The sequence below is a fragment of the Macrobrachium nipponense genome, chromosome 19, assembly GCF_015104395.2.
Source record: "Macrobrachium nipponense isolate FS-2020 chromosome 19, ASM1510439v2, whole genome shotgun sequence".
Classification (NCBI taxonomy): Eukaryota; Metazoa; Arthropoda; class Malacostraca; order Decapoda; family Palaemonidae; genus Macrobrachium; species Macrobrachium nipponense.
Genome location: NC_061088.1, coordinates 29,298,487 through 29,324,240, shown reverse-complemented (window position 1 = coordinate 29,324,240; position 25,754 = coordinate 29,298,487). Strand labels below are relative to the sequence as shown.

Genomic DNA, 25,754 nt, shown 5'->3' with positions numbered 1-25,754 from the left:
GGTAAGAGGCTGAGATGGTGCGGAAGAAATTTCTATCTCGGGCACTGGATCAGGACCAGGCTCGCAAATCGAAAGGATGTCAGGCTGACCAGAGACGGCGGGACTAAGAGAGACAGTGGGTGCAGGGCTGGAAGCTGGCAGAGTGGCTTGAGCTAGGATACTCTCCTTACGGGCCTTCTCCCGCTTGATGTCGAGTTCCTTCTCCTTGAGAGCGAGCTCATGCTTTCGCTCTCTTCCTTCCTCCTCTTTCCCTGCTTCCTCTGGCTTGGTCTCTGGTTTTCTCTTACTTTCTTTTCTTGCAGGCGTGCGGCAGCCTGCTGCGTCTTTATCCACTGGTCAAGTGCTGGTCCAGTGTAACCAGCCTCCTTGCCCAGAGTTATGAGGGCTCCGAGCTTCTCTAGCTCTCTGGCAAAGAAGTCGCGGGAAGCAGGGGAAGTCATTTCCCTTAGGCTGCAGTAGAGGCTCGAAGGAAAATGATATTAATGGCCAGGAAGGGTAATGGATGGAATGGGAGTGCCTACTGTGGAAAGTGGCACTCACTTGGAAATGGGTTCTGCGACGTGGTAATGAAGTCTGAAAAGACTGGGTGCTCGGTGGCACTTCGTGAATGGCACCTTCTGCTGAGGTGAAAAAAATCGAATGAAGTGTGCGGCGTACGTCACACTTACGGGCGTTCCCAACTTGGGAGACGTTGGAATGGGCTACCTGTAGGTCCAATACAGGTGCGGCACTTTCGGAGGCGTTCCTTATGGTTGGTCCGAAGGATCACTGATCCTCGTACTCGGACATTAATGAATTGGGCGTTCCGTAAGGACGGACACGCAGGTTTGTCAGCACTTAGGGCTGGTATTGCGGCACTTTGGGGAGGCGTTCCCTTGGAATGGTCCGAAGGATCACTGACCCTTGTACACGGACACACTAGTTATTTGGGCGTTCCGTAAGGACGGACACGCAGGTTTGTCAGCACTTAGGGCTGGTATTGCGGCACTTTGGGGAGGCGTTCCCTTGGAATGGTCCGAAAGATCACTGATCCTCGTACATGGACACACTAAAGAATAGGGCGTTCCGTAAGGACGGATACGCAGGTTTAATGGCTACCTGTACGGCCTGTACAGGTGCAATGGCACTTATGGAGGCTGGAGCACTGGTATCGTGCTGGTGTGTCCCGGACACTACATGCAGTATACTTAAATATACTGAAGTGAAATGGCACTGCTCAATGCAGAGGGTAATAGTGGGGGAGAGAAAGTAAAAGGTGGGAGTACTTCAGCAGCCAGTCGATGGACAGTGTCAAGAATTAGTGGCACTGTAAAATGGTAAGACCTGACGTGCACTGGTGGTGGCCAGTCCTAAACTGGTAACGACTTCCCTGTCTGGAAGTAATGAATTTGCGTGGCACACTGTGCGAATTGTGCTTGCGGTATACGCAAGTCTTTTGTGATAAAGAAAATGAAAAGACCACTCGGGCAACGACAGGTAATGGAAATTTTAGAAATGCTCAGTCCCTCGCTGAAGTACTCGATAAATGAAATAAATAAATGTTTGCAAACTGCAATGGACACATGCGCGTACGTATCACGCTGTGTAAATGAAAGACACAAGAGACTAAAATAATGATAATTCTGCATGCTATAATTAATGGTAAGATGTAGCACTCTTGGCTTCGTGAATACTGTGTTCTGTTTTTTTCTCTCTCTCTCTCTCTCTCTCTCTCTCTCTCTCTCTCTCTCTCTCTCTCTCTCTCTCTCTCGGAGAGGGTGAAAAATGATATATGAATGAACTCCCTTATATTGAATTGAACTACTAATGTTAGTTTAATATGACGCAACTTGCGTTAAATGATTTACTTACGTTAACGTACTGAAAGAATGCTTTTGAAAACGTTTTATGAAAAATGATAACGCGCTCGCGTTGAACGATTTTTACGGTAATGTTAGCGGTTTGCGCATATGAAATGATTTGCGTTTTAATATGAAATTTACAAAGACGCGTTTTACGTTAACAATTCTTGCAAGTGACTCTACTTTTAAGATTTACGTTAACTTTACGTAAGGACAAGTGAAAAATTACGGTAAGGATTTGAAAACGATGTTAGCAAACAATTGTAAATGAGGTTACGTTAAGTGCGAAGTGAAATGAAATTTTCGCTCAGCGCGCGAGTGAGCGATGCGAGGTGAAACACGTGAGGAGAGCTGACCAGCGCGGGCGAATCAGCTGATTCTCTGTAAATGCGAGGCAATTTACAACACAAAATTCTACTTTCTTATTCAAGGCGAATTACGTTAATTTCTCTGGCAGAACGATAGATACTAGTACCGAGATCGATATTATTTACGTTAAAACTTCGAGACTTACGTTACTTTGCTTAAATTGTTTAGGTAATGTTTAAAGGGATAAAAAAATGGCTGCCGCTGTGAGCGAAAACGAAGGCTGGTTGAGACCGCGCAGGCGCGAAAATGCTCTAAGCTGAATTTAAGCTGAGAGGTAAGCGGTTACCAACACTTGGAATGAAAACTAAGTTAAAAATGGATTCCCTAACATATCACAGACAAAAGAATTTGTACACTTCTTTTTGCCGTAACTATTAGTAAACAACATCCTAACTAGCTAGGCTTTCTAATACAGCAATAAACCCTGGCAAAGCACTTCCTAATTTGATCTGGTCCTTTCTGGCATCTATCTGCACACGTGTTCGTGTGAGCTCCTACGAGGACAGCACAAAGTAACAGAGAATTCGCTGGGCAAATTGTTTGCTCGCCGTTAAAATAAAGCACTGGCGCGTTCGCCGTTACAATAATAAGATTTCTACCTACGCTCTTTTGACCACTTCAACAATAAAAATACTTAAACGTACCTTAAGCTAACATTGGTTATAGAATAATCATATTAATGAATGGAATACCTTACCGTGAGCCAGTGTGTCTTCTTTCCCTGCAAGTGTGCTTGATTTACGCTTTGTAAAATAATTTACAGTTTACGTTTTACAACGGATAACGCGATTTACAAGCTTTTTTAAGCAAGCTAGGTTCAATCCAGGCAAGATTCGCCAATTTTACGTATATAGCGGCCTTGAGAGAGGCTAGATACGTAAACGGAAGTAATTTAGGGATTTCAAGAGGGAATTGCTTTAACTTACCGTAAGCTGAAAGTTATTATTAATTTCTTTAGAGGGAAGGTCGCCAGAAAACTAAGCTCGTTACTTAACAACTATTTTATTTACAAAAAGGCCCGTGCTGGCCTGGAGAAAATGAATGCTATTGGCCCCCACGTTGGGGCTTAGAATCACTCACAAGTGGGTAGCTGGCTAAAGTGTGACTCAATTCGAGCTGGTTTTCATAAAACGTGGGTAATGCACACTTGCGGGCAGAGAGACGGCACGTGACTCATGGAATCTGGAAAAAGAATCCCAGATTAAACGAGATAAAAGGAAAAATGACTTCTTGCTTTGATTGAAGGCTGATTAATTCTCTAACATTGGGGAAGGTAAACTCGAATGGTTCACTGAGGTATGCACGAAAGCTCGGTCTTTAACAAGTCACAAAGGGGAGCACGTGCCCGATGAGGACAAAGGGCTTGTGATGTAGAAGGGGTAAAAATGAGAATTGAAAATGAATTTAGCAAGAGTCGTATGGTAGTAAAAGGTGCTGGGTTGAAGTTTACACTTTCAGACGTACCATTATGCAATATTCAGTGTATCCTTGTAGAAGAATGCGGCCTGACCTCGGTTCAGGTCTGGGGTTCGTGTCCACCCAGTACGTCGTGGGTAGGCTAAGTTTTGGAGGCTGGCCGGGTGGACATCCGTCTTGGACTACCGACTGCAGTTGACTGAGATCGATACTGGTTGTTTTCGAATCACGGGCTTCCAAAGACCGCCTCGAGCATTTGCCTGAAAGGTGGTAAACACAACGCCAGCAAATTGGGAAGGAAAATAGGTCTTATTGTAGAAGTCCCTAAAATCCATCTCGAAGCCTAGCTACTCTTGTGACTTGCCTCTCTTACCCTAAGCTTCTGTCAGACCGGAAATATCTTCCCTACGCATACCCACTCTCCCAACAACAGTCGCTTCAGGAGAAGGCATGGCTGCTACTTTTATAATTAAACATATCACTAAAACTCTGCTGGGAAGGCGAGGCGTTTCTTAAACGTAAAGCGTATCTAATATAACTATATAATATATATAATATTATATAATATACTATATAAATATAATATATATAATATTATTTATTATATATTCCACAGGTGAAAAAATAAAGATCGCTGGGTGTAGATCCTGACCTGAGATTTCCAACCCCACCTCCCTGACACCTGTCGAGTGTGGATTTGTTGTCTCCTAACGATGAGTACGTTTATCGCTAGTGTCCTTTGAGAATTTATTGTAAATTTTAGCCAAATTATTTTTGAAAGCTACTCCTACCTTGACACCTGCCTTGTGGGTGGATCTGCAGTCTCAAACGGTTTGTGTGTATGTTCGTCCGTACTGTCTCTGTAGTATATATGTATATTGTGACTTCTAATACATATATCAGTCCTCGTCAATGGCTTGGAAATAAAGTCGAAACCAGTCAGGACCTACACTCCCTCTTTTTTTTGTTTTCACCTGGGTATGTGTAGGAATAAATTATGTGCTAAAGTGATTATAATCAATATAATATATATATATATATATATATATATATATACCTATATATATATATTATATATATCATATATATATATATATATATATATATTATATTATGATATATATATATATATATATATATATATATATAATATATATATATATATATATATATGTATATATATATATATAATATATAATATATATATATATATGTATATATATATATATACATGTATATTATATATATATATATATATATATATATATATAGTATATATAATATCTGTATATATATATACTATATATATATATATATATGTATATATATATATGTGTGTGTGTGTGTATAGAAACTTCATACGATTATGTATTAGTGATGGTTATGTGCAGTGGCGTAGCTGGAATTCCATCAGTGGGGCCCTAGATGGAGCAAAGATATTTTGCTGTGGGGGGGGGGGGGGGGGGGGGGACGCCAAAGAAAATTAACGAAACTAATTTACAAATTCTTTAATTAGTAAACATATTCTCCATGTGAATGAAGGAAAATAACTTTATTAGTAATTATCCTGCTATATTTTAAAACCTAAGTCTTAATTATAATTTAATTTTCAACTTAATAAGCAAACAAATAATGTAATCTAAATTTCGACACAACCTCATATTCAACAATAGCCTCAGTTCTATTATCAAATTTTAATTTTCAACTGTAGTGTAGTAATGCCCTCGTCATGTAAATCTGTCAAAGTAGAGCAGAAAATCACCAGTAACACAAAAGACTTGCGACCCTCCAAAATCTCTTCTTCGAAATCTCAGTCTACCCCATTCCCTCTTCTTCATCTCCTCTCCCTGGAAATTAACCCTAACCAGCTGTAGCAAACTGCGTTGCACATATTCATATCTATAACTATAGTTTCAATCACTTCCTACATAAGTTAATAGCTTTAAGTAGGATCAATATATCATAAACAACCATGGCTTTCGTAGTAAAAACCAATAAGTATAACCATTCTTTTCTCAGTTCCATATAAGGTGTAAAGGTAATAAGAAGCAAAATAATATTATAGATCAATGATTCTTAACATCTTTATTGCCACGCCCCCTTTAAGAGTTGTTCCTTTCTTTCACACCCCCCTTGCATCTGTGTCAAATTCCCGCCCAGGTTGAAAGGAAAATAAAAAAATGAGAAAGAGCCAGAAGGGGTTTCGAGGAATAGGAAGAGAGGTCAATAATTACAAAACATGGCAAGCCCAACGAGCCTAACCAGAGTAGTAGACTCGAAAGTAACGTTAGTTGGCGTTACTTTCGCATTTTTTCTTAAACTTCTAAATATTAGTTCCACACTCTTGTTAAGAGAATAACGAATATAATTAGAGATTTTTTTTTCCATAGGGCTCTTGCTTCCCCTGGAAATTGCTGCCCCCCCCCCCCCCCTCCCCAGATTAGGAACCACTGTGAATACACTAAAAATATGTCAAATACTTTATCAGCTGAAACATTCCAATGGCGTGTAACTGATCAATATCATTAGAATGGATCAAATCCGATCAAAATAGTCATCAGCACTACATGTGTCAATTGTTAAAAAAAATAATAATAACCTGATCGCTACAACGAAAATAAGTGCTTTTGACCACCTTAAGGTTATTGTTTAGCAACAAAGGATGGGCCCTCCCTTCTCCCCGTAGTGACCCCACTGGTTTTGTACTGGGTAAAAATTTAATTTAAACTACTACCTGGTCCAAGTCCAGATCTACATGCATCATGAAAGGCTTTGTATGTTTCTTATCTCAGTACTTTTTTTTTTAAATTAATGTTTTAAAGTTATTTGCCGTAACACTGACACTCTCTCTCTCTCACTATATACTATATACAGTGGAACCTCGGTTTTTGTACATAATCCGTTCCAGAAACTCCCACGAAAACCGAAACAATAATTCCCATAAGGAATAATGTAAATAGCATTAATGCTTTCTCGACGTATTTTAGTGGCAATGTCTTGGGTTACTTCCCCACTTTGTTTTTTTTTTTACTGTCCCTAGGACCAGCTTAAGAGTCACTGTCAAATAACAAAACTGTCCAGAGACATTTGTTTCTGACGTCTTCAATTATACAAAATTATACAAAGCATTGTCATTAAACATGTTAGAGGCATGGATTACAACATCTTTGTTAGGATGATGTCTCAACAAAATTTAGTCAATCACTCCACTTTGCAAGCATTTCTTTGATCACTGAAGTAGGCACAGCATCCCCTCTCTCGTCTTCCTCTTCCTCATCTGCCGTCTGTTGCTGTTCCTGCTGAAGGTCTTGTAGCTCCTCAGTGGTTAGCTCTTCCCTGTGGGCATCCACTAGGTCTTTCACATCCTTGCCACTCACATCCAAGCCATTGGACTTCCCAAGAGACACAATAGACTCCACAAGGTGTAGGTTCGTCGGGTCAGCCTCAAACCCCTCAAAATCCTTCTCGAGGTAACACTGGCTACAATTTTTTCCAAGAAGAGTTCATCGTTCAAGAAGTCACTCCCTGTCAAGCCTTGGCTGTAAGGCTTATGCAGTTGATATTGAAGTGATCCTTCCAGAACTCTCTTGGGGTCAATTCAGTGTCTGAGGTCACTTTAAAGCACCTATGGAGTAGTCCCTTGGTGTGCAGTTTCTTGAAGTTCGAGATGCTTTGCTGGTCCATGGGCAGGATGAAAAGAGTGGTATTAGGGGGCCAGAACTTCACAGTGACGAATTTGAAATCGTCTAACAGCTGGTCTTCCAAGCCAAGGAGGATGACACAGGACCATTGTACATTACCAGGAGTCACTTTAGGGGCAATTGATTGTCCACATATTTTTTAACACTTGGGCCAAACACTTCATTGACCCACTCAACGAAAATTTGTCTCATGACCCATGCCTTTTTATTGGCCTTCCACATCACAGGCAATTTATTCTTTATCACTGTCACATTTTTTGTTCATAGATGAAACAAACCTTCAGTTTTAAGAATAAGATAATTTCCAAGCGCCAGCTGGTAACCGGTTGAAAACAATCTAAGATTGTATGCAAGGAATCTGTGAGATCTGGCAACTCCTGCACATACGAGGTGATAGCTGGTCAGAGACCACGCACCATACTCGGCGACGTGCTCAGTCTTTCCTTTAACTGCCTTGGAGAGTAGGTGCTGTCGCTTTTGCTCTCCTTCCAATCTGGTTGACTTGTGCCTGGGTTTCTTGAACACTTGAGAGTTTCAGAGTGATACACAAGTAGGGGTTTCACTTTAAAATCACTACTGGCTTTTCCACAGAACAAGAGAGTTAGCCTGTCTTTCGTAGGCTTGTGGCCTGGCAATGAACTTTCCTCCAGTGTGGTGTAGGTCCGTATTGTTTTTTTTTTTTTTTTTTTTTTTTTTTTTCTCCAGAACAGACCTGTCTCATCACAATTGAGGACCTGTTGTGGGAGGAATCCTTCAGCCTCAAGATATTCTCTAAATTCACCAATGAATTCTTTGACAGCATGTTTATCCGAGCTCGCAGCCTCCCCATGATGTATGACATTATGGATGCCCATATGCTTTCTGAATTTTTCAAACCAGCCTTTGCTGGCCTTGAAATCAGTAAGAGCAGTACTTGTTCTTGGCATCTGCTTACTTAAATCGACATGTAGCATCCTCGCTTTCTCACAAATGATCACTTTAGGCATCCTAGTGAGATCAGCTACACGTGTCCCACTTTCATACTTGGCTGAAATTTCTTTCTTAGATTCTATTGTATTTCTGGTCTTTTTCATTTCAAACAAAGGAGGGCACTTACACCTTTCTTAGACCCTATGATGATGCTTTGCAATGAGTTTTATGGCGAAATATTGCACAAAACACAAGCAGAGATGCTTGTTCTGCCAGAAACAAAGCCAGAATGGTTCATGAGAGAAGATGGTATGCTTAGTTTGGACGCTTCACACGGGGCCCGGTCATGCGCTGGGCCCCAGATGGAGCATTTCCGAGTGTAAGGAAACCGAGGAAATGTACGATAACCAAGACAAAATATACGACAATTAATGAAAACTGAAACATACAAAATGAGAGGCATATGTAAAACAGGTCTGACTGTATGTATGTGTATATATATATATATATATATATATATATATATATATATATATATATATATATACACATACATACATACATACATACATATATAGATATATACATACATACATCATATATAATATATATATATGATACATATACATATATATAACACATATATAATATAATATATAATATATATACACCACACACTTACTTATACAATACATACATATATATATATATATATATGATATAATATATTATATATATATACACATACATATATATATGTATATATTACATATATATATTTATATATATATGTATATAACACACATATACACATACATATACATATACATATATATATATATATATATATATATATATGTGGTGTGTGTGTGTGTTTATATTAGAGAGAGAGAGAGAGGAGGGTTCACTATGTGTGATTAAATGTAAAACTGATGTTTCATTGTTTATAGGGCCGAGGCCGTGGAGGTTTTCGAGGAAGAGGCAGAGGATACGATTCTGGAAGCTCTCACTTCAGAATCGGCGCATCAGCTGATATCGAATTTGGTGAGTAGCAAGAGAACTTGTTGCAAACATTGAGGTCTGATGCTAGTGGTATAGGCTCACAGAGATTCTCAAGAACCCAGTAAGAGTATGAGAAAGTGTGCAGTCATGACATACTGTCTGGTTTTTCCTCAATATTTATCAACACCGTTGGCATGGCTTACATTATATTAGAGTATCTCAATTCATCAGTTTGTAGCATTTATTTTATTTTTTATTGATAAATGGCAGAAAGTAATGCAGCTGAGGTCTAAAAGGTCTGTTCTAAGAAGTTTGCACAGCCTTGTACAGTCAGTACGCTCACACTTTTTAATATTTATATAACTTAATAATTTAAAAGATGGGAGAAGTTTCTAGTAACCCGTGTCTTTTTTTTCAATCTGCGACTTAATCCTATATCAATGTTTCGCTTACCATTATCTTCAGTTTTACGCTTTTTATCTCATATTTCGGTTACTTCATTATCAGTTAGGTATGTGATATTGAATATGATTAAATGAGTGATAATTCAATCTTCAGCAGACGTGTTGTCAAGAGATTAACAGTTATTGGAAAGATTATTCATGAGCTCTCTCTCTCTCGCGCGCGCGCGCGTTTTACATGTTCTTTAGAAACTGACATGTTAAATCATATCTTATGGGCAATAAACAATGTCAACACATGGGGCTTTATCATTGTAAGGTAATTAATATCAGCTCTGTCAAGAAGGGTTGTTCATAAGTATCCAAACCATTTCACAGAAGCATAAATAGTTGACATTACATCTTGGAACTTTTCTAAATGGGTAAATTCCCAAGAGTACAGGAAATTGTTTATGTAACAGGTATCAACCGACTAGTATACGTATATGTAGAGTCGTAATGTTATTGATTCATTTTGGAGGCCATTGCGTAAAGGTCTCCACGATTGGGATAAAATGTGTCACTAAATGTTCCGTAAAATTATTTTATAAATACTACTACATTAGAATAGAAAGTTGATACTTTACTGAGGGGTAAACAGACTAGTTACGGAAAAAGATGATGCAATGATTAGATATTTAATGCAGCAAGCAGTCAGGTGTGTTGGTGTTTTGAAGAAAATAAAAAACTTTTGATGGTGCTACACGTAATGTTTGGAATATTATAGAATTTTACTGAACTCCTCAAATGATTTTTTATATTAGAATTTGCATGAAGACCATCTTTACAAAAAGTTTTGGTAGATTGAACAATAAGTTATCTAATTGAAAGTGGAAATTGGAAAAAATATAGGTTACTAGATCTTGACATTAGTGACAATAAGAGATAAAGAGTATTAAGGAGATGAAGGTGGGTCTCCCAAAAAGGATAATTAAAATACTAATTTGAGAAGATGAAAAGGCAGCTCAAACCAGTTAGGTCTGGAAACTGTCTCGAGAGTGTTCACATAGGCGTGATGTGTGTTCCACCTCTCCTGAGGGATACGTCGTTCAAAATTATCCCTCGGGAGAGGTGGAACATATGTCCTGCCTATGTGAACTCTCTCGAAAGACTCAGAGTTTCCAGCCCTGTGATTGGCTTATCAACAGCCAATCAGGAGTCGTAGACATCAGATGCACGGCTGATGTGAATCTAGTATAGTTACAAATTAGACCATTACTAGTGTACAGCCACAAATCATATTACTACAACACCTCTGGTATGGGTAGAAAGTTGGTGGAATGTCGAAAAATCTTGCGAGGGATCTTATCAGTTAAGCAAAGGGATAAAGTAACCAACAGGAGGATAAGAAAGAGGTAATCATGCATTAATATGTCAAATTACCAGGAAGCAGATGGGACTATTGACAGGAAAATATGGAAGACTGGTGCAGAAAGTACCAGGGTGGACTGCTGAAGGAGGGGAAGGGGTGGGGGTAAACATGGCTGCAAACAGTGGAGATCAAGTTGAAGAGGAATACTAGAATGACTTGTGGAAACTGTCAGCGCACAGCCACAAGAAGAAAGAGTCCTTTATAGTTGGAGAGCCAGGTGGATTTTATTCACACTATTGAGTACAAAAGGTTTGAGTGTGTAATTCTATTGTAAATCACCTAACAATGAAAGAAAGTGGCGTCATAAGTTGAACAATCCTGGGCTTTGGTCCCTGAGGGTCTCAAAAGTGGAGCCAAAAATCCAATTAAACAAACTTTCGAGTACAACAACCGTTTCAAGCCTGTTTCATTTAGATCACCCCGCAGATTAAACTGATGCAACTTAAGGCATGAAAATACCTGGGATTACTAATTAAGACACCTACTACGGAATTAACGACCAATTAACGATTTATTGAAACTCAAGTACAACAGAAATTCTTTTTGCAAATGATAATTTAGTAATCCTAGACACCATATCCACAACTTAAGACGCATATTTCCCTGGTGTTTGTAGATAAGATGGGGGTCTTTGGATCCTGAGGGATATGAAGACCCTTATACAAAAGATGGAGTGCAACCATTTTGATTGATGCTATGGATGAAACATTATTTCAAATGAACAGAAATGCAATTTAAGACACTTAAATATCTGGGGTTATTAATTAAGACAAATACTGATTAACAACTAATGAACATTTAATTACGCTTTCAAGTACAACAAAAATTCTTTTTGTAAAAGATAGTTTATCGACTCTAGACACAATATCCACAACTTAAGACATGGTTTTTCCTGGGGTTTGTGGGCCTACGATTAACAAGCAATTACTAATTTGTTCACAATTTTAAGTACATGTAGTTTATGAATTCGTTCAGCTTTTTATAATTGAGGGACTCCTGATATGAAATGAACCACTTGTAGCAGTAATCCCCGAGGTCTGCTGGTAAGACATTTGTTTTTCACAGTCAGTAACAGCTGGATGCTGGATAAGCTCATGACAGTTTCTGGGAATTCCCAGTTGGTGGTTTACAATAATGTGAATCATTCAAACAGAGATCAGTGCATGACAATGCATACACAAGAATACCAAAAAAACGGCTTTCCTCTCACTCAATCCGTGAATTGTAGGCCTACCATACACAAAGGTACTGGTTCAGTTTGATACGGGCAGAAAACGCACGGAAAAATAATTTTATATATAAAAAATTATACTTATTTTGCATGCTTGAATCAGGAAAGACAATGAGGATCTGCAGAAGATCATCAATCACATGAGTCTTGCACCAATCCTTTCACACTTGATCCAAGCTTGCCTCTTATTAACATCAGCACTGGGAAGAGTGTAATTGATGCCACGAGTACATCATTGTTGAACATTCCAGAAGACAGCAAGAAAGGCATGAAAGCTTTGTAAAAGAATGCCTCGAAAGTGCAGAGCATTTTGAAAAACCAATCCGCAAGCATCCTCTTCGCACATTCGCAAGTGAATGCGTAACCAATCGAAAAGCAGACAAAAACGCCAAAGAGGCACAACCCAAATGTATCAGTGCACTTCTTGGCCGCATTGCCTTCACAGCAGCAACAAATGACACTGACCTTGAGCATGTCTTCTCATTTCCACTGACACATGTGCCCCTGTCAATGGGTCACAGTGATGGCACGATGGCTCACACGGATGAAAGCAAATTGTTCAAAGTTTTGAAGGGAACTGTCAGTGACCATGGCAGCCCATCATTTGTAGGTATTCATCATTGACGGCAATTTCCAATTCCACTGTATATCGCCAGATCAGCCTGCAACGTACGGGGAGCTGTCACGAAACATTCTGGTTACTAGCTTGGCGTATAAGTCACGGAGAATCGACATCAACTTCGATACGTATGAAAGACCATCCATCAAGGACTGTGAGCGCAAGCGCAGAGAAGCTGCTGTGGGAGGGGAACTAGTTATCGAAGGACCTCAACAGAAAAGAGACACAATTCTCACAAAGGATTGGTCGAGCGACTTCTACAGGCCTCTTCTTGATGGACAGGAAGTGTGTTTGGGTGTGATGAAAGAATGCACTCGGTACTTCGTAAAAGATGGAGAAGTATACGCATAATCAGTCCCATCTCTAAACTGCAACCACTCGGAGGCAAACACCAGAGTCATCCTTCACATGATTGAGGCGGACAAGTTCCACACCTGGCGACATAGTCGTAAGAGCTTCTGACACTGACATTCTAGTTTTACTCCTACACCATGTCCATCGAGTTTCCTCCACCATGTGGATGGAGGTTGGGACAAGGGGACAAGACGACCTGCGTTAAGTAAACGTAACTATGATTGCTGCTGCGATAGGCCAAGCTGTGTGTGCTGCACTCCCCCGGTCTACACGCATTCACTGGCTGTGACTATACCTCTGCCTTTGCAAGGAAAGGAAAGAAAAGGCCATATGCAATTGTGGCAAAAAAAAGTGACAAGTTCCAGAGAGCGTTTGCTTCATTGAACCAGGCTGTCCCAACAGAGGAAGTCATCCAAATCTTGCAGGATTTTGTCTGTGTGTTGTTCAGAGCACAGAAACTTGTCCCACTCATCAAGCACCGGTTCAACGTGGTCGAGAAAAACATACAAACGAAAGTCAAATGCTAAGCACCCATTTGAGAAGCTTAAAAGCAGCATTGCAGGCAGCAGCATTCCCCCATGTGAAGCAGAACTAGCACCTCACGTGGATAGAAGTGCATTCATTGTAAGATTATGGGGCAGTGCTCATCACCGAGACCTGGACAAAATACTCACCAATGGGTGGAAAAATGTCGACGGCAAATTTCGCAAAATTTGGTTCAATGGAGAACAGATGCCCCCTGCACTCAATCCAGAGGTTCAGATCGAAAAAGAGCCAGATGACAACAGTGGTGATGCCCAGGAAGATGGTGGTATGGATGATTATATGAATGAAGATCATGATCCTCTGCCAAGAGAAATGGAACCATCAGATGAAAATACTGATGACGATCACGAATGAGATGATCGCAGTAAAATCAAGACACTGTGACTTGACCTAGGATTCGATTTGGTCACTATAAAACAATAAACTATGTCATACATCACACTGTACATTCCATGCCGCATTATCTTCTGCAAAAAGAAATTTTGTGTAACATGAAAGTTTACATAAATCGATCATTAATTAAGTAGTCGTTAATTAGTCTTAATAACCCCAGACATTTTGGTGTCTTAAATTGCATTTTTGTTCATTTGAAATAATGTTTCATCCAAAGCATCAATCTAAATGGTTGTACTCCCTCTTTTGTATAAGGGTCTTCATATCCCTCAGGGTCCAAAGACCCCCATCTCTACAAATCGCAGGAAAAAATGTGTCTTAAGTTGTGGATATGGTGTCTAGGATTACTAAATTATCATTTGCAAAAAGAATTTCTGTTGTACTTGAAAGTTTAAATAACTCGTTATTGGTCGATAATTAGTAGGTGTCTTAATTAGTAACCCCAGGTATTTTCATGTCTTAAGTTGCATTTTTGTTCATTTGAAATAATGTTTTATCCAAAGCATCAATCAAAATTGTTGTGCTCCCTCTTTTGAATAAGTTCAGTTTTGAGGGTCTTTGTATCCCTCAGGGTCCAAAGACCCCCATCTTATCTACAAACCCCAGGAAACATTGCGTCTTAAGTTGTGGATATGGTGTCTAGGATTTGCAAGAAGAATTTTTGTTGTACTTTGAAAATTTAAATAAATTGTTAATTGTTGTTAATTAGTAGGTGTCTTAATTAGTAATCCCAGTATTTTCATGTCTTAAGTTGCATTAGTTTAATTTGAGGGTAAATGAAACAATCTTGAAACAGTTGTTGTACTCGAAAGTTTAATTGGATTTTTGGCTCCCCTTTTGAGACCCTCAGGGGCCAAATCCCAGGATTGTTCAACTTAAGACGCCCCTTTCTTTCATTGTTAGGTGATTTACAATAGAATTACACACAAACCTTTTGTACTCAATAGTGTGAATAAAATCCACCTGACTCTTCAACTATTAAGGCCGCATGTATCCCCTAGGGTGTCATAGGAATTAAGTAATAGACTGACATATTTCTTTCCAGATCCAAATGATGTTTTCCAGATAAGACGTCCTGAGACATTTTCGGGCGATGCAGAAGTTTTGCAGAAACCAACAGTCCTTGGTGGTTACTCGGTGGACTCTGAGAGGGATTTTGGCCATGACCGATCCATGCTGCACTTTCTAGATACCAAGTATATATCCGAGAAAGGAAAAATGAAGGCAAGTATATGTCTGAGAAAGTAAAAATGAAGGCAAGATATTTGTTTTAAAACACACTGGATCATGCCGAATGCTAAACTGGATCATGCCGAGTGCTAAGGCTGGTTCACAATCTAAATAAATAACCATTGTAACACATATCATTACCCAGCAATGAATGTTAAGGATTCTTGGCCTCATTACATCTCTAGGGAGTAGAATCTGCTTATAGTATAGGCATTTTCATGGCAAATGAACTTTACAGATATTTCAGAATTCATTATGAATTTTAAAGGTAAACTGTTTCTTTTCATTAACCTATCAAGTTTGTCAACATGAACAAGAAAAAGTTTTTGGATCATTTGGTCTGGCAAAATACTGGCCATCCTGGAGGGAGGTTCGAAGAAGAGCAGTGATTGTATCCTGGAAATCCCCAATTCCAATACAGTAGATTAGTCTCCTTCCAGCTAGTTATTTTAGTTCTGTGTTAGTGCAGTTTTTGCAAAAAGAAATTTTGGTCTGTAGGGCAGGTGGGTCTAGCCTTAAATTCTTGACCATAGAGGCTGAATAACGTCCAAAAATACATCTGCCTGTGCGCAATTGAAAGTTTATTTAAACGTAAAATTTTATGAAACTAAACAAACGTATATAGGAAACAAAACATTTGATAATCTTTGCTATTTAAATAAACCAAGTCTTTTACTTGTTTACAGGTGAGTTTAGACTTGAATAAAGGCTGGGGCAAATTCAACAGATATACAGGAAACCAAGAAGAAAGCTTCCAGAACTTCTTGAGATGGATCATCAACAATCAGGAGTGTGTCAGTGAATCTTCTGACAGGCAAGATCTAATTTCTATAAGTTCATAGAGTTAAAAGTTAAAGTTCATTTTTTATGAAATGTATTTTCAGGTGTTATTTGAAAATTTTTTTCTTTGTCAAATGTGTGGTTTTATATCGTACCTTTAAAATATTGTTGTACTGTAAAGTTATCTTATGAAATTGTGACAAGGCATAGGAATCGTGAGTAGAAAGGTTCTCATATTAAGAAGGTACGAGTTATTGCTTGCAAATATCTCCACAACAGAAATTACCTATTCTAAGGCAGTGATGCACAAAAGACATTTATGAAGACATCTATCATTTCTGTTGTGATTATTTTTCATTGTCTAAACTAGCTTATTCTACAGTTACCTAAAATAATGTGCCCCATGATTTTATTGAGGTTTTGCAATTAAATTGAGGGTAAATTAATGACAAGTGAGTCATTTTCGGTCCTAGGTTTTACTTAAAGGACTTTTCTTCCATAATTAGTGAAAAATTGAAGCAAGATAATGTCTGAGATGTTGGACACCTAGATGGAAAGGAAAAATGTAAGAAAAGACAAAGGCATAACACAATACATCTAGTGTTTGAAGGGATATGACACAGAGAACGATTTGTACAATCTAGTCTACCACGGTCAAGCCCTGCTCGTGGAATGATTTTGTCACTGTGAGCGAGGAATGGAGTCTTGGGAGGAACCCATAGATTTACCTGCTGAGTCGTCCGTAGAAACTGCCTGGTCCTCCATTTTCCTAGCATGGTTAAAGGGGGAGGGGAGGGGGGTTGTCCTTTGACATTGAGCATATGTATACTTGGTCTGTCTCTTAGACATTTTGCTACTGTGCAATCCCTGTTCCTCGTTTATGCTGGTCATGAGCAACATTCAAATCTTGAAAACTTACAACTTACAAGAAATGCACACTCCACCATCATAGCATTACCCAATTATTCATACTGTTTTACGAGTAGATATGGTAAATTGAAAACATTCTAAAACTGAATCCCGTTTACAAGTCTCTTAACATACAGCAAATATACTATCAAGCCTTCAGTTAACACTGGTTGGTATGCAATTTTTGCTGCGATGCTGTTCGTTCTGCTAGATTCATTTAATATAGTGTAGTTTATTTTGATGGGATAAAATTTGCTGGCATGATCTCTGCATTTGCCATTTTATAATATCTCTGAAGCATCAAAGGCAGTACTGTTGTCCTGCTAGGAGAGACTGTGCATCATATACAGGACAGGTGTTACTCACACCATGTCTAGCATTTTGTTTGACAGTATCAAGTGATCATGGTGAGACTGTGTGTACATACTGTGCTATACTCTAATCTTTTCTTTATCATGTTTACGATAGTTATTACTCATGTCACACTGAACAGGGCCATGAGCAACTGAAGAAAAAAAAATTGTGGTGTTAGTTGTTACAGCCTTATGCAACTACCGCACAGATTATGTAGCAAGGGAACCACTGCATTTTTTAGCTTTACTGCCAGTAGCATGCAAAACAGAGCTTGGTCTAATTCCTTCATGCTAGCTTTGACAGAAGGGATTGGATTTGAATCAAGAAATTTAACCTGTCAAGTCAAGCAACAGGCCGCTTTCGGTCAATTGGCACTAAGGACAGTAATATGAGGGAGTTGGGTTGACTAGACACCCAGATTAAGAGGTCTAGAAAATAAAGGCACTGAAGTGCAAAGATCTAAAGATGGAATTGGGTGAAAACCCCACAGCTGCACAGTGAAATGATAGTTAAGGTGTTGGATAACAAGACTGAAGAAAAGAAACAGGAATGAAGGTAAAGTAAAAGACTGGATAACAAGACTGAAGAAAAGAAACAGGAATGAAGGTAAAGTAAAAGACTGAAACATGTAGCACCTGTCAGATGAGGTGGATGTTCATGACTGCTTGTGAGAGTCGGATAGTTCCTGACCATCGAGGAGGTGATGGATATCAAGCAGGAGTATACAGCAGAACATTTAGTTTTAAAGGAAAGGAGAGGCAGATGTGCCCAAGTGTTATAAGTATATTAAGTGCCTTTGAGCCATCCTCGCACAGTTTAAGGATGTCATAAACTTTGTGAATGTCAATCCTAACACTTAAGAGAGCACCTTTAAGGTATCTGCTTCATGTATGGATCTCTGGGGAATGACATGCCTTGCAGATGGCAAATGACATTTTATTTAAACCTGTTGTTACTAAACACCCATTTTTATTAACTTCTTCCTCTCTTGAGCCCATGAAATTAGTTTGAGGAGCCTTCCTTAACCATCCTCTCCTCATCCATAATTATCCCAAGCTGCTTCTCTCTGACTGTCCAGCTAATATAGTCAACCCCAAACCCCAACAGTCCACCCCTTCTTGATGTTGGAGGCCAGGTGACTCTCAATGAAGATATCAAATACCGTACCCTTATTACACGACACAGAGAGAACAAAACTGCTGACAACTGAGCTTTATTGAACATCGATTATGGAAAGCCAAATGTTTTACTTTTATACGTATTGTGTATTCCTAATTTTTTTCATGATTTACTTGCTAATTTTTGAAGCTAAAAGTATTGATATACACTGATAGGTTGGTGGGATTATTATCACATGGAATACTCTTTAACAAATGTCTTTTAGTCACTTCATTATGGAAAAGCAACCCAATTGCATACATATGATCACTGACTGCAGATAGAGTAAAGTGATTGCAGAAAAAAATTCAGTGCAGTTTTCCAACTCCATTTTACCCAAAAAGATTATCACCTAGCTAGGAGTTCTATTTTGTTTACAACTTTGCCTAGTGAACCAGTGGAGTCTTCTGATCTTCAAATGTTTAAGCTGACATTGCCTGAATTTAGATTTTATTTTCTGTTCCAAATTCAGTTATCTATCACATTTTCCCATTATTTTTGGTGGCTCATATCCCTTTGGCGCCCTCTTGGGTTTATAGTCAGTTGACTGCTGTCAAGGGTTTTCAGCATTGGATTTCAAGAGATAGAAATGAGAAAATGGAAACATTCATTGTTACTTAAAAGTGTTTAATATTTTAAAAAATATTTCTATGTGACCAATTTCCTTATTTCAGACTGACTGCAGATTTTGTAAGTGCCAGGGGTAACTTTACAAAAATGATGAGGACCCCTTACAATTTTGTATCGCCTTGGACTATGCATGCTACAGAGTGAGTATAGTACTATAGTTAGACAAACTGATAGATTGTTTACGTCTTTGAGAAAAACCCTGTTGCCACTTCTCTCTTAACCTTTAAATCATCCCCTTCTTAAGTCCTCAGCCATCTCCCAACGGGGCAATATTTGGGACAGTACTTAATGAAACTGACTGTATAAATCCTAATCCGTAAACTCGATCCCCACTCTATTTGGTTATTACTTTTGAGACTTTATTTATTGTTATATTTGTTATGACTTATACCTTTAAATTTTGCAAATCTCACATATATTTCACTTGATGATCTTTTTCATTAAAAATAATAAAAATCGGTAATTACCATTCCTTATGTCTTATGACATTTTCTTATAATGTCACTTGAGTAACTTCTATTTATTCTTTATTTTATTTTTGAATTTTCTGTCTACCATACTATCCATTTCCTGAACAAGTTTGTAATATTTTGCATTTCATTGCTCTTTATTTTAGGTTTTCCACTCAATTTTCATTCATCAAGTTATGATTTACTTAAATTTCATTTCCTTTTTCATAGTATATTTTGTCTTTAAATCCACACAGTATTCTGCCCTATTCTCTTTTGACTACAATTTCATTGTCCCCCATTCCATTTGGTTATTACTTTTAAGGCTGTAATATTCTCTTGTTTTTTTATAATTCATACCTTTTAAGTTTTGCATATATTACACAGCATTTTATTTGAAAATGTTTTTCATTTAAAGTTAAAAAATCTGGCGTTACCATTTTCTGAAAAATGTATGACATACAAATATGAAAGCATAGTGTAAATAAGATTTTTTATAACTCATTAATCTACTGCATGTAACAATTTTCACTTTTTATAAGGTTGTTGCATATAAACTCATCATTGGGAGAGAATTAATTTATTTACAATAATATCACAGCAATTGTAATAATATAATTAATACAAAATGTACATTACGAAGAATCTTCGTTGTCAGATGATCTTAGTTCAATAGCGAACGAGTCAATATATTTATCAATACATACATCCTTTGCAGCATCGCTTGTTTGCAAGTTTTTGCAATGCTTAACTGCATTTGCCCAGTTTTCAGCTGTCACTGATTGAATTGCTGCTCTGACGAGAGGTTTAAGATCAGCCATTTTAAAATTATTTCTTTTTGCCACATAAGTCTTTACTTGGGCCCAAATCAGTTCGATAGGATTATATTCACAGTGATATGGAGGTAACCAAACCGCTTGATGTCCGTTGTCGCGTGCCATTCTGTCTATAACATAATCATTTCCAATTTCGTACGACAGTGATTTAACCATTTCCAGTAATTCACACTTGTTCAAATTATCACTTGGATTTGCACCCTTATTCTCTAGCCACACCTTCATGACGTCTTTTTTCTCTGCCATCGTCGGAGGTTTGTCAATTCGTACGGAATGATATGAAGCGTTATCCAAAACAAGGATGGACGATGGCGGTATATTTGGAAGAAGTTGATGCTTGAACCATTCTCCAAACATTTTAGAATTCATTTGATGGTGGTAATCACCATCACTTTTAGATTCAAACACCAATTCTGCATTTGGTACAAATCCTTCCTTAGAGCCAGCATGCAGAATTATGGGTCTTTTCCCTTTACCAGTCGGTGGTTTCACTCCCGTTGCGTTTTTGCATTCTTATCCATCCAGCAATATTTCACTGTATAGTTTTGATTTACCCAAGTTTTGTCTATGTATATCACTGAATCACTCCCCTTCTCTCGAATCATTTTCATTGTCCTTAGAAATTTTGTTCTTGCACTAACCACATCAGGCCGTTCTATAAGAAATGATTTTCCATCCGCTCTTCCGATTTAAAACCCAGTTCTTTGAAAATTATGCGCAAAGATTCCTTGCTTCCACTAAATTCCGTATTTTCTTTGAATTCACATAAGATTTTATCAAGATTAGGTTTTTCTTCTCTGACATAGAAATTGAGAACAATTCTTCGCAAAGTACATTTATCAAAGTCGTCTATGTTTGTCACAGTTTTTGACCTTTTCCGTTTCTTCTTGTTGATGAACGGCGGAGTGGCATCATTTTCCTCAGACTCTCTTGCCTCTTTGCAACAACGATGAATGGTAGCTTCGCTCAACTTTGTTGCTTCAGTGGCACATAGAACTGCTTGCGACACATCACGAAGTGGACCGCCATTCAATTTTTCTGTGACGAAGTACTTATAAACAAAATAAGCCATTCGTCGGGCTTTTCCTGTCAGACAACCGCTTGGAGACTCTTCCATGATAAACCGTTTGACAGCGTGCTTTGTGTAGGAAAGAATTAATTTCACTACTGACTATTGTTCTCGGTAACCTAAAGCAAGAAGTCATTCTTTTTGGCGCTAAAGTTCTCAGCTAGTCCGGGCTGTGGGGCTTATCCAAAGGGTAGCTTAAGAGATAAGTCCTTTAAACTTCATGGTTTAATAGGCTTGGCCTACCTGCAAATCGGCTGTCAAAGGTCAGAAGAAAAGTGGCAACGTCTTTCGAAACACCCGTCACGTTTATAAATGCGATTTTTCATTTTATTTACTAATAAAATTATAATCACAATATGTGAACGCATAAGTTCATCAAAACATGCTAAAAACTTTAAACTACCCATTTATTGATTCTTGTGTTATATAGTAAGGTATTCAAAACTGGATACTGGTAGATATGGCAACAGGGTTCTTACCCAAAGAAGTAAACAATCTATCAGTTTAGATCTGTCGAACTATAATAATGCTAAGATACATATCTAGTGCTGTGTGAACAATTACTCATGAGAAAAAATGGAAAATCTTGAGATTTTTTACAGTATGGCTGGTTAGGATGATGGAGGCTGTTACCTGTTGAAGGCCAGAAGTTATTTGTTCAATTAGTAGGCACTTGGCAGATTTTTATTCAAACTTTAATCAATTCATTCATGGTAAGTGTGCAGCACTGTGAATGAAATTATTATGTCATTGTTTATAAGAAAGGCAACTGGTTTCTGGAAAAGAGTATGTACTTTCTGCCTTTGTTAATCTTAGTTCTAGTATAACTATTTTGCAGACATTGCTCTATAGCCATGGGTAAGAGTTTAAATCAATTAGATCCCTAATCAGTGAACTAGCATAAATTTTTTCATAAATTTCTACTTCAAACTTGTGGATCAAACTTATGAAAATCTCAGGTGAGATGAGGGTACTGCCAACCAACCCACACAAGAGGCCAAAGAATTAGGAACTGAACTACTTGAACTGTATACAAGTATATACTACTAAGATAAAACAAAATTTTGTTATGGACTTCTGGTTGGCAGCAACCTCGTCTCTCAGACAAGAGGTATGTTCAAGCCCAGTGTGAGATTATGAATTCAAATGTTATTAGGAAAACAAGAGAAGTTGATGTTCAATATACTGAATGGACATAGTACTGTAGTGTCACAGTACTATGTGATACTTTAACTGAAGGACAAAAATGTTCCAGTAAGTGGTACATCTTTATTCTTTACAGGTTCAAAGGGTCTGTGTACATTATAAACTGGCCAACAGAAGAAGATATGGCTGAGAAAAACAATGTAGTTATGGATGATGTGACTAAATGGGGCCACGTATTTGAGCATTACATGAGAGGAGGTATGGTAGACTTGCTGTAGTGAGCAGAGGCTTGAATTTAATTTTTTTTAATAGATGCAAGCCATTGCCTTCCTGGTGCCATAATTTAGATTCCCAGAATATATAGTGTACTTTTCACAAATGCATCCCACATCACTAAAAGGTGTTTGTTAAGTCCCTTCAACTCCTAACTGCACCCACTTTTTTTTTTTTCTTTCTTTTTTTTATAACCTCCAATCCTGCTTCATTCTTCCATCTAAACTTCCTAACATGGTATTTTTATAATAAAATTAGATTTTGTATATACTTATCAAGTAGTTACATAGCTAAAATTTTCTGGTATAGGCAGCTAAAAATTTTGAATTCGAGTATATTCTTTTTTTGATTCTTTGTTTTTAGAGTAGGTAAAGACAGCCCCACCTACTTTCGTCGGGAAAGAGAGGGAACAAAGAGCAGAGAAATGCCAATTTGTTTATGCCTATATAACATCATAATTCTATTATTAATAAAAATACAATTTTTGTATAAGTAACTTAACATGTAATTACACAGCTGATTCCCATGGACTATTCTAATCCCAAACAATGTTAACAAGAACAATGAACTGAGAAAGAAAATTCTGCAAACACTCGGAGTGTTTGTTTTTCCTTACCTATTAAGACAACAGTGTGATGAGACTGCTTCTGTTATTGCACTACTCTTCAGCAGTAGAGACTGGGTGGTAAAGCCACAGATCTCCTACTACATAAGTGGGAGCCTCATAGCGAAGGATACTTCCAAATGCCAGTAAGGACTACAAAATTAAGTCTCCTCTGCCCAGGCTACAGTCAAGACATTAAAATTATCACCATCCCAACCATAAAAACTGGTGGGTACCCAGGTACACTGTACGTCCCAGGCTTCCGAAGAACTCAACATAAGATTAAAAGGCAAAACGTGATGAAGCAAGACACTTCCTACACTCCCACTCCTAGTACCATGCCAGCCAAGGAGAAAGGTCCCAAGATACTGCAATCTTTATACTTTGTTTTCACTTCATTTCCAGTAAATCATATCCAAAATTGATGTAAGAGATATACTGTATTGAAAGCTAATGAAGTACCTAATGATCTGACTTCATGAGCTCTTACTTTCAATAATCGGCAATCTTTTTCTCCCACTTGAACATCTGCTTCATTAATAACATCACTCGGGAAAAAGGATAACGCATTTTTTTGTAAGTGGCCATGAGGGGTCCTTGACCGAAGTCCAGAGGTTGCTAGATGGACCTCTAATTCATTCTGTTTTATCAAGATGAAACTTTAGTGTTCTTACAGGACAGAGCGCCCTTCGTCTTCGATTCAAGAATCCTGTCAGACTTGATTCTAAAGGGTTGGGGCCATGGTTTAGTGGCATTCTCTTTTTTGGCACAAAACCCTAAGGTAAGTGAGCACATTGTGTCGCCTGCAGCAAATCAAACTCTTCTGTCCGTAGCTTGTATGTATTTCGCTAACTCCTTTGGTTGTTGCTAGAGCCACTAAGAACAGGATTTTCTTTGTTAAATTCCAAAAAGAAGCTAAATCTAAGGGTTCGAACTGAGAACTAGTAAGCCACTTTAGTACTGTGTCTAGCTTCCATACTTGAAGCTGCTCTTGAAAACCCTTTTGCTTTGAGGAGTCTTCCGATAGTTTGTACCCTGTCAGACCCATAGAAGACAACTTTTGGTGAAAATAGTTTAAATGGGCCTGAAGAGCTTTTTCTTCTGAGGTAGAATCCTTGGAAAGTCTGCCAGCAGACTCATGAGTTCTGGGAACCATTCCCTTAATGGCAAAAATGGTTCTATCAGGATCATTGATACATTTTGGTGATGGTGAAACTTGTTCAACACTTCCCTGATCATTGCAAACAGGAAAAATGCATAAAGGAACTTGTCGGACCAATCGAGTAGTTGGCATCTGTTGCCCATGCTAGAGTGTCCAGTATCAGTGAGCAGAACAGCGGAAGTCAAAAATTTTTTGACGAAGTAAAGAGGTCCAACTTCGATATCCCCCACTTTTCACAGGTCTAAACAGACTAGTGGATCTAAAGTCCATTCTGTGTCAATGACTTGGTTCCGACGGCTCAGCTGATCCACCAATACATTCATTCTTCCTTGCACAAATCTGGTGTCTAATGATTTCTGATTCTGTTTCATCCATACTAGTAGGTCTCTTGCTGCCTAGCTGAGGTAGCAAGACTGGGTTCCCCCTTGTTTATATATGCTAGGGCAGTGGTAATGTCCGAGTGAACTGCTACTATCCCCCCAAACACTACTGAGGAAAGGCTATCGTACATAAATGTATTGCTTATAATTCCTTGACATTTATGTGCCATTGTAACTGATCCTTTGACCATGTCCCAGAGATTTCTTTGCCTCCTAAGAGGGCTCCCCAGCCCAGATCCAATGTGTCAGAATAGAAACTTAGGTCTGGGTTCTGAGGGAATAAGGACTTCCTTTCCAGTGTTTCTTGGTCTCTGTGGTGATCGGAAAAATGAAAGAATCGGGATGTCTTTTCCTGTCCCACTTGTCTCTCAAGTAGAACTGAAAAACTCTTAGATGTAGGCTCCCTTAAGAGACAAACTGCTCTAATGTGGCCAGTGTCCCCAGAAGGTTTATCCAGCTGTTGGCCGTGCAAGACTGAAGGTTCAAGATTGCTTGAACCGAGGCATAAATGTGCGCTCGGAACCGTGTAGGAACTCTAGCACCAGAGGACGTTCGGGCGCAAATAGACGCTTAGGTGCAAG

General features: G+C 38.4%; 1 protein-coding gene and 1 pseudogene across 1 annotated transcript in view; one reads left to right on the top strand and one right to left on the bottom strand.

Moving 5' to 3' along the window:
* Nucleotides 1-23,047, top strand: part of LOC135215489 (decapping and exoribonuclease protein-like) — a 29,041-nt gene extending 5,994 nt beyond the window's left edge. Inside the window, exons 2-6 of the mRNA XM_064250252.1 lie at nt 9,187-9,280; nt 15,239-15,417; nt 16,110-16,237; nt 19,299-19,394; nt 22,891-23,047. Coding sequence (XP_064106322.1) covers nt 15,367-15,417; nt 16,110-16,237; nt 19,299-19,394; nt 22,891-23,032 — 417 coding nt within the window. The 5' untranslated portion in view covers nt 9,187-9,280; nt 15,239-15,366 and the 3' untranslated portion in view covers nt 23,033-23,047. The remainder of the gene's footprint in view (nt 1-9,186; nt 9,281-15,238; nt 15,418-16,109; nt 16,238-19,298; nt 19,395-22,890) is intronic.
* Nucleotides 1-25,754, bottom strand: part of LOC135215493 (decapping and exoribonuclease protein-like) — a 72,918-nt pseudogene that overhangs the window by 46,442 nt on the left and 722 nt on the right.